We start from the raw sequence: 13,646 nt of genomic DNA, 5'->3' as shown, positions 1-13,646 counted from the left end.
TGATCACACCACTGCTTTTCAGCCTGCACAACAGAGCAAGACCCTGTCTAATTAAAATCAGCTGGGTGTGGTGGCTCACTCCTGTAATACGACTACTTTGGGAGGCTGAGGTGGGAGGGTCGCTTGAGGCCAGGAATTTGAGACCACTCTGAGCAACACAGCAAGACCCTATCTCTACAATAAATTTAAAAATTAGCCAGGCATGGCGATGTGTGCCTGTGGCCCCAGCTACTGGGGAGGCTGAGATGTGAGGATTGCTTGGGCCTGGGAGGTCAAAGCAGCAGTGAGCTATGATGGCACTATTGCACTCCAGCTTGGGAGACAGGGTGAGACTCTGTCTCAAAAATATTTTTTAATTTAATTTAAAAATAAGTTCCTCAGTCACACTAGCCACATCTCCGGTGCTCAACAGCCACCTGCCGCTTGTGGCTATTGTGCTGAGCAGTGCAGAAAAAAAAACATCTCCATCATCACAGAAGGTTCTACGGACAGCACTGCCTTGAACAATAAACACTTGCTTTCCTCTTTTCTTTGCAGATCAGTGAGATTGTCGGCTATGAGATAAAGCCCACCGAAACGACCTGCCTCTCAAATATGCTCGAATTTGGATTCGGCAAATTCGTTGAAAAGTAAGGGCTTATCCCCTCCTTCAGGAAGGGTTTTGGTCAAAGGATCTGTAAGTTCCCACAGTGATCTGATTGGCCCCATATAAGGCTGTTTATTTTATTTTTTTCCTTGTGGCGTAGGGTGGCTTAAGGCTACTTAATTACCTCCAACTCTCAACTCGTATTGGTGAAGCTTCTGTTTTTAGCTGCAGAACTGCTGATGGGTTATGACTAGAAAATTGAGTCATGGATTTTATTTCAAAGGGAATTTTTTTTTTTAATGTTTTTTGAACCTGAGCTTCAAGCCCAGCTCTCAGTGATTGGGGGCAAAACCATTCAACCTTTCTGTACCTCAGTGTCCTTTTCTTTAAACAAACAAAGCAATAACGCTCTCTGAGCTTTAAGACTGTATGAAACCTGTTACAAGAAAAAGTCTGTTCTCGCCTGGGCATCGTGGTTCATTCCTGTAATTTCAGCACTCTGGGGGGCCAAGGCAGGCAGATCAGTTGAGGTCAGGAGTTCAAGACCAGCCTGGCCAACATGGTGAAACACCCATTTCTACTAAAAATACAAAAGTTAGCCAGGCACGGTGGCACACACTGTAGTCCCAGCTACTCAGGAAGCTAAGGCCAGAGAATGGCTTGGACCCAGGAGGCAGAGGTTGCAGTGAGCCAAGATAGTGCCATTGCACTCCAGCCTGGGCGACAGAGTGAGACTCTATCTTAACTAAAAAAAAAAAAAAAAAAAAAAAAAAAGGTCTCTTCTCTTGCTTTCTTCCCTTCTCCGAATTCCCCTGGAGTTTGTGTGTGTGAGAATTTTGCTATTTGAATGCTACTTCTAGAACAGAGCTTCTCAGGACCCTGCTTGCTTTTCCACACCTCCTTCAGGGTGATGGGTGGGGAGATGTTACATTGCCTGGACTGGAGACCCTGTTAGGCAGGTGTGGCACCCAGACCCGCTGCATCAGCATCAGCTAGGAACTAGCTAGAAGGCACGTTTTCAGGGCCCACCCAACCCACATAATCAAATTCTGTGGATGGGCCCTGCAATCTGCATTTTAACAAATCCTCCAGGTCAGCACTGTCCAAAGCAGCATCCACTGGCCATGTGTGGCCACTGAGCCCCTACAGTGCAGCTAGTCTGAATTAGATGTACTGTAAGTATAAAATACAGGCTTGATTTCGAAGACATACTACAAGAAAAAGGAATGCAAAATACCTAACAATTTTTAATATCGATTAATATTGAAATGATAATATTTTGGATATATTGAATCAAGTACATTATTGGAACTAATTTCACCTATATCTTTTAATATTTTTTAAATGTGGCTACTAGAAACTTTATTTTATTTTATTTTATTTTGGAGACGGAGTCTCACTCTGTCACCCAGGCCAGAGTGCAATGGCGCAATCTCAGCTCACTGCAACCTCCGCTTCCCATGTTCAAGCGATTCTCCTGCCTCAGCCTCCCAAGTAGCTGGGATTACAGGCTCCCTCCCGCCACCACGCCTGGTTAATTTTTGTATTTTCGGTAGAGATGGGGTTTCCCATGTTGGCCAGGCTGGTCTTGAACTCCTGACCGCAGGTGATCTACCCACCTCAGCCTCCCAAAGTGCTGTGATTACAGGCGAGAAACTTTAAAATTATATATGTGGCTCACTTTATATTTCTAATGGACAGCACTGCTCCAGGTGATTCTGATACATGAAAGGCTGAGAATTCCCCACTCATACTGCACCAGAGCAGGTCTAATTTAAGGCATTTCCCAGCTCTTGAATCTCTCTGTCACCTAAATACTTTGATGCCTCTGCAATACCACCGCTATCTTCCTTATTAAGGAGCAGGCCTAGAGAAGCATACGTTTTTATCAGGCTTAGGATAAAAACCCTTAGGTTTTTTTGGCCAAAGGGCCTCACTTTCCCCCAATAAGATTTTTCCAAGAGACACTAGCTATTCAACGCTTATGCTGCACTCAGCATTTTGTATACCTTAACCCTTTTTATTTATTTATTTTTTATCTTTTGAGACAGAGTGTCACTCTGTCTCCCAGGCTGGAGTGTAATGGTGCAATCTCGGCTCACTGCAACCTCCACCGCCTGGGTTCAAGCAATTCTTCTGCCTCAACCTCCCAAGTGGCTGGGATTACAGGCACCTGCCATCATGCCTGGCTACTTTTTGCATTTTTGTAGAGATGGGGTTTCATCATGTTGGCCAGGCTGGTCTTGAACTCCTGATCTCAGGTGATCCATCTGCCTTGGCCTGCCAAAGTGCTGGGATTACAGGCGTGAGCCACCACGCCCGACCTTAACACATTTATCCATCACAAAAACCTAGTGTCCTAGGTCCTACAGTCCTAATATTATTCTCATTTTACAGATGAGGAAATAGACTTCAGATTATTAGCTGTTGATCACAGCTAGCAACTGAAATAACGAACATTTCACTTAGGAAAGAATCAAGATTTGAATATAAGCAGGCTTCCATTACCAGGCGGGCCTTAACCATGACCCTTCACCGCCAAAAAAGTAAACCCCTCTCCGGAGACAGCGAGTGAACAAAAAAACATACAGCTGTTCTTATACTTTCCACGCATACATGTTCAACTGTGACCAATTCAGAAGTGGAAGCACTTGGCTAAGTTGTTTACTTCTGTGGTTCCATTTGTAACATGAGAAACAGATTGGAGTTAGGATTAGAAGAAAAGGCATGTCACCTGAACTGATTCCATGTCTGGAGACTCAGCCACCACCGTTTAGGGAGGTGTGATATCGCATGTATTCCACCCACACCACAGTTAATGCAGCTTCATCACAGCTTATAGTTAATGCGCTTCTCCAGCACATTTTGGGTGAGGTCAACTCTTGATATATTTCATGAATTCCCAAACTGATTAATCCCTCATCTGTGCAATGATTTGCATTCTAAGTCATAATCTAGGGTAATTCATGAGGCCTGGTGCCAGCATTTGGTCTTATTTAATTGAACCCAAAAGCCTGTGATACAGGCATATGGGGACCTGAGGCCTGTCGAGAGACTTGGCCACAGCCACATAGCCAGTGAGCGCTGGAGGCTGGGCCTTGTGACTGCTTGTCTCATACTCATCTGGGCTGGCACCTGCCTTTATTAATTATTCCCAATAAGCACACTCATTTTGGTCGCCTCTCATAGGCCATATTTAAGTCAATGACCACACTGCTGAGGTCCTGATCAGTCCTTGTTTGTAATTTTCTGCCCCTAATCTTCCTCCCTTCTCGAGGCTAAATGAGGGTTCTCAGCTCTATTTAATTGGTCCTATTTAATTGAACACATGTGAACAGTTCTGTTAGTTCTGTTACTCTTTTTTTTTTTTTTTTTTTAGATGGAATTTTACTCTTGTTGCCCAGGCTGGAGTGCAATGGCATGATCTTGGCTCAATGCAACCTTTGCCTCCCAGGTTCAAGCAATTTTCCTGCCTCAGCCTCCCAAGTAGCTGGGATTACAGGCATGTGCCACCACACCAGGCTAATTTTGTATTTTTAGTAGAGACGGGGTTTCACCATGTTGGTCAGGCTGGTCTCAAACCCCTGACCTCAGGTGATTCACCCGCCTTGGCTTCCCATAGTGCTGGGATTAGAGGAGTGAGCCACCATGCCTGGCCTAGTTCTATTGCTCTTTCTAAGAAAGAGAAGGGAGAAGGCACATTATAAGGGTGGAAGAAGAAACGTTAGGGTAGGAGTCCAATTAGGGGAATTTGGTGTCAATACCCAGTTCCAGGACTCCCTGGCTGTGTGATTTTGGAGACGTCACTTGCTTCCTCTGAGTGTTGGTTTCCTGACCTATGAGTAAATATCAGATGGTCTCTTCTACACTGAAGGATACAATGAAAGACAGGGCTGAGGCAGAGAGAACGGTCCCTTTTTCCACTTCCAAGAACTTGGCTTTCCAATTCTTTGCCACACCTGGGTTTTAGGACCCAGATCTCCATGTGGACACAAGAAGAAAGGAATTTGTTAGCCCCTTCTCTCTCTCCCTCTATGCCCCTTTCTGTAGAACAGAGAGGCCATGGATGGGTGGACCCAGTATCAGGAAAACAGTAGGTGTTTTTGAAAGGGGAAGGGATGGGAAGTGGAGCAAGACCCATCACGTAAATTAACAGAGGTTCAAAATCTGAATAAGAAATCAGAATACTGGCTGGGCACGGTGGCTCACGCCTGTAATAACAGCACTTTGGGAGGCCGAGGCGGGCGGATCGCTTGCGGTCAGGAGTTCAAGACCAGCCTGGCCAATATGGTGAAACCCCGTCTCTACTAAAAATACAAAAATTAGCCAGGTATGGTGGGGGGCACCTGTAATCCCAGCTGCTCGAGAGGCTGAGGCAGGAGAATCGCTTGAATCCGGGAGGCAGAGGTTGCAGTGAGCCAAGATCGCACCACTGCACACCAGCCTGGGCATCGCAATGAGACTCCGTCTGGGGAAAAAAAAAAAAAAAGAAATCAGAATATGGGCAAATTAGGCATAAACAAAGATGGAAAGAAGAGGTCTTATTTTAGTGACCTTACAACAGTGGTTCTCACCCCTAAGGGACTCTTGGAAATATCTGGAGATATTTTTGGTTGTCACAACTGGCAAAAGATGGGGACAGGGCTGGGGAGTCTGCTGCTGGCGTCTAGTGGGTAGAGACCGGGGATGCTGCTAAACACCCTAGAAGGTATGGTACAGCTCCCCATGACAATTATTCAGCCTATGTCAGTTTGCCAGGGCTCTTCAAAAGACAAAGCAATAAATTTAGTTATAGTCTAATTGGCTTTTAATCAAGATTCATGAATCAGGGCAGCCTCTGTTTTCCAAAACAGAATGAGAGTTCCCACTGGGCAGTAGCACAATGGTAAGTTTTATAAGGAAACAGAACAATACGAAAAAAAAAAGATTAGTTAACGTCAGGTTATTTTTTTATAAGGGTTCAAGCAGAGGGAACTTCCTTATTCTCTGACTCAGGTAGACCGGAATCTCCTGTTTTCAGGAAAAACTGTCCTGTTCTGGGATCTATCTCCTTCCTCAAAGATTCAGTTTGATTACATGCCATTTAGCGTGAGTGACTCCATTTTGGTTTCATCTGGTCTGCTGGGGTCTAGTGCAGGAGCTCAGTTCAGAATAGTGACCTACCGTAATTTTTGTTGAACAGGCTGCTCTTACAACATACCACAGACTGAGTGGCTTACACCACAGAAATTTATTGTCTCATAATTCTGGAGGCTTAAAGTCCAAGGCCAAGATGTAGACAGAGTTGGTTCCTTCTGAGGCCTCTCTCCTCGGCTTGCAGATGGCTGTCTTCCCCTATGAATTGTCATGGTCTTCCCTCTGTGTGTCTGGGTCCTAATCTCTTCTTATAAGGCCACGAATTATAATGGATTAGGGCCCACCCTCATGACTTATTTTAATTTAATTACCTCTTTAAAGATCCTTTCTCCAAATAGAGTTTCATTCCGAGATATTAGGGGTTAGAATTTCAATATATGAATTTTTGGGGAGACAATATTTAACCCATAACATGGCCCAAAAATGTCAGAGGTGCCAAGGGTGAGAAACCCTGCAAAACACTGGTGGTAGCTGGCAGATCTTAGAGCAGGATAGTAAACTTTTTGGTCAAATTAAGGGCTTTTGGAGATTCTCCTAAGACTGAGCTGAAATTCCTCCTCTATTTTTTTTTTTTTTTTTTTGAGACAGAGTTTTACTCTGTTTTCCAGAGTGGAGTACAGTGGTGCAATCACAATTGCGGCTCACTGCAACCTCTACCTCCCAGGCTCAGGCGATCCTCCCATCTCGGCCTCCTGAGTAGCTGGGACTACAGGCACATACCACACCTGGCTAATTTTTGTGTTTTTAGTGGAGATGGTGTTTTGCTATGTTGCCCAGAATGGTCTCAAACTCCTGACCTCAAGTAATCCTCCCTCCTTGGCCTCCCAAAGTGCTGGGACTACAGGCATGAGCCATCACGCCTGGCCTGAAGTTTCTCCTTTGATGTGTCTTCTCTGCCTCCTGTTGATGTTGCTGTTGCTGTGTTCTCTCTTTAGATTGGAGCCCATTGGTGCAGCCGCCAGCAAGGAATACTCTCTGGAGAAAAACTTGGATAAAATGAAGTTAGATTGGGTTAACGTGACATTCAGCTTCGTGAAATACAGGGACACTGTGAGTCTCACTCCAACTGCAGCCCCCACTTGAAAGCAGCCCCATTTGTTATGCAGTAGATTACAGAAACGATTCATTCAGAACGGCGACAGAACTCACAGAGGAATAATCGCTCACGTCTTGATTGTTTCCTCCTGTCTGCCTTTCTGTGTTGCTCATCTTTCCTCTCAGCACCACCAAAGAAACGCATTCTTCAAATCAGAAAGGCCTTTTGATTCAGAGCAAGAAGTTTTCTCAGTGCAAAAAAACCAAGCAAGCCTCCTAAATCAGCACCTCCCAGTGAAGGTGCAGGCTTGCACACCATTCCAAAGCTTCCCAGTCCCCTCAGAAGCACAGCAGCAGACAATGACTAGTGTTTCTCAGATGTCGATGCTTGCAGGAATCACCGGAGATCTTGTTGAAATGCCGGTTCTGATTCAGCAGGTCCAGGATGGGACCTAAGATTCTGCAGCTCTAACAAGCTGCCAGATAATATTGATCAATTTTGAATAGTAAGGGTGTAGGTTTCTTTCTTTTCACTTGCACTTGTAGAAAACACAGGAGTTTGTACAGTGCATGCGAAGGTGCATACCCCTGAAGCGTTTGCTCAGCTGCCTTTAGGGTCTGGCTTGCTTTGGGGATAGAGTGTGAGGTAGGGATGAGAACTGCAGCTCTGGGGGAGCTATAAATCATGGAGGCAATAGGTTGATACACACATCCTGCAGACCATTGGTTCTTTTTTTTTTTTGAGATGGAGTCGCGCTCTGTCACCCAAGCTGGAGTGCAACTGTGTGATCTCAGCTCGCTGCAACCTCTGCCTCCCGGGCTCAAGCGATTCTCATACCTCAGCCTCCTGAGTAGCTGGGATTATAGGTGCCTGCCACCACACCCAGCTAATTTTTGTATTTTCAGTAGAGATGGGGTTTCACCATGTTGGCCAGGCTGGTCTTGAACCCCTGACCTCAAGTGATCCGCCTGCCTCGGCCTCCCAAAGTGCTGGGATTACAGGCGTGAGTCACCATGTCAGGCCCAACCATTGATTCTTAAAGCAGCGCTTCCAAACTTGCATTGTAGAATCATCTGGGATGCTTTAAAATCTCCCAATGGATTCTTCCTGGCTCCTCCCCTCCCAGAATGCCTAGGCATCTGTATTTTTAAGGCACCCCTGGTTTTTCTCATGTGCAATGTGGATTGAGAACCAAAAGCTCCCAAGCCTCCCTCCTCCCCCAGGCTGCATATTATCTACTTGAGACTTCTTTCCCTATTCAGCTTAAAAGAGCTGTAGGGATAAAAAGATGTGATCCCTTTCTTCACCTAGCATGAAGGTCGTTCATGGCCAATACTCCTATAAATATAAAGACAGATTAACAAGATAAAAGCATTAAAATTTTATTTATTCAAAGTTTTACATGACATTTGAACCCTCAAAACTGAAGACCCAAGGAAAACTGTATTTTTGGGCTTAGGTTTGATGAAGAATGGACAGCTGTATGGAAATGAAATTGAACAAAAGAGTGTGGTATAATAGTCTAGACTGGGTGGAAGCCTAGCGAGACCTGCCTGTTCAGATTCTTCTTGGTCTTTCTGTGTAGCAGTCCTTCCTCCGAGGCATAGGGCAAGACCCCTCAGGAACAAGGGTCTTGTGACCCACTATGGGACAAGGTTGCTCAGAGAATTTCTTTATGGCCTGCTGTCTTGGTCAGAGTAATATTTCTGGGTTTTATGGCTTGCTTCGGGAAAGAGGAGTTTAGTTTCTATGGACTGCCTTAGGGGAAAGATAAAGGAGCAGGAGAAAGGAAGAAAAAGATGGACAGAAAGATCTTGCTTCCAAGGCCTTCCAATGTCCTTCAGTGCAAAATACTCAGCAAATCAAGGTGCAATGCTTCGGGGTATTGTGGTGTTCTGAGCCCCAACAGAACTATACATGAGCCGATGAGAGGGAAGAGAGCTGAGGGCACAGGGCCTCATTACTGAGCCTCTCCCAGCAAGGGTGACCCAGCCACCATGGGTCTCAGAAGCGTGGCTACATGATCAGCTTGGATTAGACACTGCTGTAGAGGCTGTTGGGGTGACAAGAGGAGTGTAAGCTAGGAACCTGGGGAACAGTTCACTTATACCTGGCCAGTCTGCAGAGTTTTTGCCTAAAGTAACTATAGGCAAGGATCAGTAGCTAAATGGGGATCAAGAAACCACTTTATTAATAGCCCAGCACACCTCCCAGTGCTGAGCTACTGGTAAAACATAGATAAGAGAATACATGCCAGGCCCAATTTAGCCTCCTAGATTAGACTTGAAAGAAGTGAGAACAGAGCGAGAAAGACCAAACCTGCCCCAGGGGTCAGACCCTTATCAGCTTGCTTGCCACAATGGCCCAGGAGAAAAAGTGCCAACCACAGGGCCTGGCCTTTAAGGCACACCTTAGACTTTACCTACTAGTAAAACAGGACCACTTGGTCAGGCTTCGTAGCTCACACCTACAATCCCAGGACTTTGGGAGGTACAAGTGAGAGGATCACTTGAGCCCAGGAGCTCGAGAACAGCCTGGGTAACATAGCAACACCCCATCTCTACAAAAAAAAAAAAAAAAAAAAAATTAGCTGAGTATGGTGATGTGCGCCAGCTACTTGGGAAGCTATTTGAGAAGCTGAGGCAGGGAGATTGCTTGAGCCCAGGAATTTGAGGCTGCAGTAAGCTATGATTGCAGCATTACACATTACACTCCAGCCTGGGTGACGGAGACCCTGTCTCAGAAAAGACCCAGTAAATGTATAAAACAAGCCAGGCATGGTGGCTCACACCTATCATGCTTGTAATCCCAGCATTTTGGGAGGCTGAGGCAGGCAGATCACTTGAGGTCAGGAGTTTGAGACTAACCTTGCCAAGGTGGTGAAACCCCATCTTTGCTAAAAGTATAAAAATTAGCCCAGGGTGGTGGTGCTTGCCTGAAATCCCAGCTACTCGGGCAGCTGAGGCAGGAGAATCAATTGAATTCGGGAGGCGGAGGTTGCAGTAAGCTGAGATCATGCCACTGCACTCCAGCCGAGGCGACAGAGCAAGACTGTCTCAAAAATAAATAAATAAATAAATAAATAAATAAATGAAACAGAGGTCCCCAAACTTTCTTGGTTCACAATGCCTTTGTGTCTAAGTACTTTTTTCACAGTGCCCTGAGGCCAAAAGAAATACCTAATAGCTTTGTTTATGCAGTAATTAGGTCCAAACAATTTAATAAGGATTTATGCTCTAACAACTCAGCCACTGTTTGAAAAAAATACACCTACATTAAAAGAAAAAATAATGGTTGTATTTTATTTTTAAATAACCACAATCATTTACTTTGAGTTGGCTGTGGTGCCCCAGGGCACTTCAGTTCACAGGGTGGAAACCGCAGGTCTAGGCCTAACTAGTCAGATTAGCAGCTGATCTTCCTACCGGAGGGAAAGGAGAGCCAGGAAAGCAAGTGGAGAAGCAGGAACACAGGGAAAGGGGCAGAAATCTTCCTCCCCAGCAAATTCTATCTGTGAGTCTTGGATTAGACTGTATTTGACTTCTGCAAAGGGGGTGGACAATAAATGTCTTTTAAAAAAATTTTTTAGAGATGGGGTCTTGCTATGTTGCCCAGGCTGGTCTTGAATTCCTGGGCTCAAGCAATCCTCCTACCTCAGCCTCCCAAAGTGCTGAGATTACGGGCATGAGCCACCTTGTCCAGCCTAAATATCTTTAATAACATTTTCAAGGAAGAAAGTAGAAGTCCTATCCCCTGCAAGACATAGATTCCTACCCCATGAGAGTGGAGTTCTGAGCTGTGAGGTCCTAAGGGATCAGCATGAAAAATGGGGAGGTGGCTGGATGCAGTGGCTCAAGCCTGTAATCCCAACACTTTGGGAGGCTGAGGCAAGAGGATCGCTTGAGGCCAGGAGTTCGAGACCAGCCTGGGCAACAGTGAGACCCCCATCTCTTAAAAAAAAATCCAAGCTGGGCACGGTGGCTCATGCCTGTAATCCCAGCACTTTGGGAGGCCGAGGCGGGTAGATCACCTGAGGTCAGGAGTTTGAGACCAGCCTGGCCAACATCGTGAAACCCTGTCTCTACTAAAAACACAAAATTAACTGGGTGTGGTGGCATTTGCCTATAATCCCAGCTATTCGGGAGGCTGAGGAAGGAGAATCACTTGAACCCAGGAGGTGCACTTGCACTGAGCTGAGATTCCGCTGCTGCCCTCCAGCCCAGGCAATAGGAGTGAAACTCTGTCTTAACAAAAAAAAAAAAAAAAAAAAATCCAGGCATGGTGGCATATGCCTGTAGTCCTACCTACTTGGGAGGCTGAGGCAGGAGGATCCCTTAAGCCCAGGAGTTTGAGGCTGCAATGAGCTAGGATCGAGCCATTGCACTCAGGCCTGGGTGAAGAGACCTTGTCTCTAATAAATATATTTTTTAAAAAGGAAAAGAAAAATGGGGAGGTTTCACAATTTTGACAAGGTGGGGCGTCTTTGTTTACAGGATACAAGCATCTTGTGTGCAATTGATGACATTCAAATGCTACTCGATGATCACGTGATAAAGACGCAGACCATGTGTGGCTCCCCATTCGTCAAACCAATAGAAGCAGAATGCCGGGTAAGAGGAAATGAAGTTGAATGCTTTGAGATGTTTCATTAGCCCTGCGTTTCTCAGAGGAGGGGAAAGGTTTTCAAGTTCAGTTAACAAAGAAAGTTGCCTTGTCCTAATTGGAAAAAATAAATAAATAAATGACACAGTGGCTTACACTTGTAACCCCAGTACTTTGGGAGGCCGAGGTGGGCAGATCACCTGAGGTCAGGAGTTCAAGACCAACCTGGCCAACATGGTGAAACTCCGTCTCTACTAAAAATACAAAAATTAGCCAGGCGTGGTGGCAGGTGCCTATAATCCTAGCTTCTTGGGAGGCTGAGACAGGACAATCACTTGAACCCAGGAGGCGGAGGTTGCAATGAGCCGAGATCGCACCATTGCACTCCAGCCTGGGCAACAAGAGTGAAACTCCGTCTCAAAAATAAATACATTGATTAATTAATGACAAAAGACTGAAAGCAATAACCATCCAAGTAAGCATATGGCATGCTGAGCCTTTGTAACTGTCTGCCAAAAGAGAAGATGAGATTTGAATGCACCAAATACACATGCATTTGGGAAGCATCTTATGAGCTATGGTACTCTAGAATGTAAGCTACCTGAAGGTAGGGGTTTGGCCTCCTGTGCTCATTGTTTGTAGCAGTGACATGGGCTAACGACACAAACTCTGAAGCCAGATGACCTGAGTTTGAATTCTGGCTCTGCTCCTTATTAGGGATGTGACCTTGGGCACATTACTAAACTGTTGTGTTTCAGTTTCTACATCTGGAAAATGCGGTTTGTAATCACATCTACCTGGTAAGGCTGTGGGATTAAATTGGTTCCATATACTTAAAGCACTAGACCATTGCTTGTCACACATTATGTATATAACTATTATAATTATTCTGCTAGAATGTGAGCTCCACAGTGGGCAAAGTTCTTGTGTGCTTCATTCATTGCTATGTTCACATCACCTGGAGCAGTGACCAGAGAACAGGGGGACGTCAATAATTATTTGTTAAACAAGTGACTGACTGAATGAATAAATGCATGACTCCATCCATTTGCTTGGTCCATGGGCCTGTGATGCAGAGTGGCAGGTTTATGATTCAGATATGAATTGCTAAATTCACAGAAATGGGAAGAAAAGCTAATTCGCATACAAGACAATTTGGATGCCTGGTTGAAATGCCAAGCCACCTGGCTGTACCTGGAACCAATCTTCAGTTCAGAGGACATCATAGCCCAGATGCCAGAAGAGGGGAGGAAATTTGGCATTGTTGATAGTTACTGGAAATCACTTATGTCTCAAGCGGTAAGTTTTTATACCCTAATAACTCTTACCAGCAGAAATACAAATGTTTCCTCATTATGCATCTAGTCACCCTCCTTGAAACTTATAAATGAACTGGAGTTTTGGAAAATCAATCTTTTTGTATCTTCTTCTAATTTCAAAAGTTATTATTAAAAATGCAAACATATGACTGGTGCGGTGGCTCGTGCCTGTAATCCCATCACTTTGGGAGGCCAAGGCAGGTGGATCACTTGAGGTCAGGAGTGCCAGAACAGCCTGGCCAACATGGTGAAACATCCCATCTCTACTAAAAATACAAAAATATATATATATGTGTGTGTGTGTGTGTGTATGTATATATGTATATATGTGTGTGTATATATACATGTATATATACACATATATGTATATGTATGTATATATGTGTATATATACATGTATATATGTATATGTATATATGTATGTACATATGTATGTATATATACATATATACATATATATGTGTGTGTATATATACGTGTGTGTATATATACGTGTGTGTGTGTGTGTGTGTATATATATATATTAGCCAGGCATGGTGGTGCATGCCTGAAATCCCAGCTACCTGGAGGGCTGAGGTGGGAGGATCACTTGAACTCAGGAGGCGGCGGTTGCAGTGAGCTGGAATCGTGCCACTACACTCCAGGCTGGGAGAGCGAGATTCTGTCTCAAAAAAAATTAAAAAAAAAAAAAAAAGCAAATACAAATACATAACATAGAAAGTAGAAGCCTTTTGGAATCCCACTTCCCAAGCAGTAACTATAGGCAGTTTGTATTATTTAACTGTCATTTCTTATGAGGTTTTATTTGTTGCAGGATAATGTAATAACACTTTTATAGCTTGAGAATCCTTTTAGAATTCCAACAATTATCCACATTTGGTTACGCAGTTATTTAACAAATGTTTATTCAGTGCCTACAATGACCCAAGTGTTATACTGGAAATCAGAAAATACTTGAAGGTGGCAA

At 44.5% G+C, this 13,646-nt stretch overlaps 1 protein-coding gene across 2 annotated transcripts in view; it reads left to right on the top strand.

Annotated features, from left to right (window-relative positions):
* LOC105485052 (dynein axonemal heavy chain 3) overlaps window positions 1-13,646 on the top strand; it is a 208,513-nt gene that overhangs the window by 68,511 nt on the left and 126,356 nt on the right. For both annotated transcript variants that reach the window (XM_071084215.1, XM_071084216.1), the window contains 4 exons: window positions 538-629; window positions 6,658-6,772; window positions 11,252-11,368; window positions 12,480-12,659. In XM_071084215.1, the coding sequence (XP_070940316.1) occupies window positions 538-629; window positions 6,658-6,772; window positions 11,252-11,368; window positions 12,480-12,659 (504 nt within the window). The remainder of the gene's footprint in view (window positions 1-537; window positions 630-6,657; window positions 6,773-11,251; window positions 11,369-12,479; window positions 12,660-13,646) is intronic.

Source organism: Macaca nemestrina, chromosome 18 (genome assembly GCF_043159975.1).
Source record: "Macaca nemestrina isolate mMacNem1 chromosome 18, mMacNem.hap1, whole genome shotgun sequence".
Classification (NCBI taxonomy): Eukaryota; Metazoa; Chordata; class Mammalia; order Primates; family Cercopithecidae; genus Macaca; species Macaca nemestrina.
Note: the sequence above shows the minus strand (reverse complement) of the source record. Positions and strands in the feature narration are given on the sequence as shown.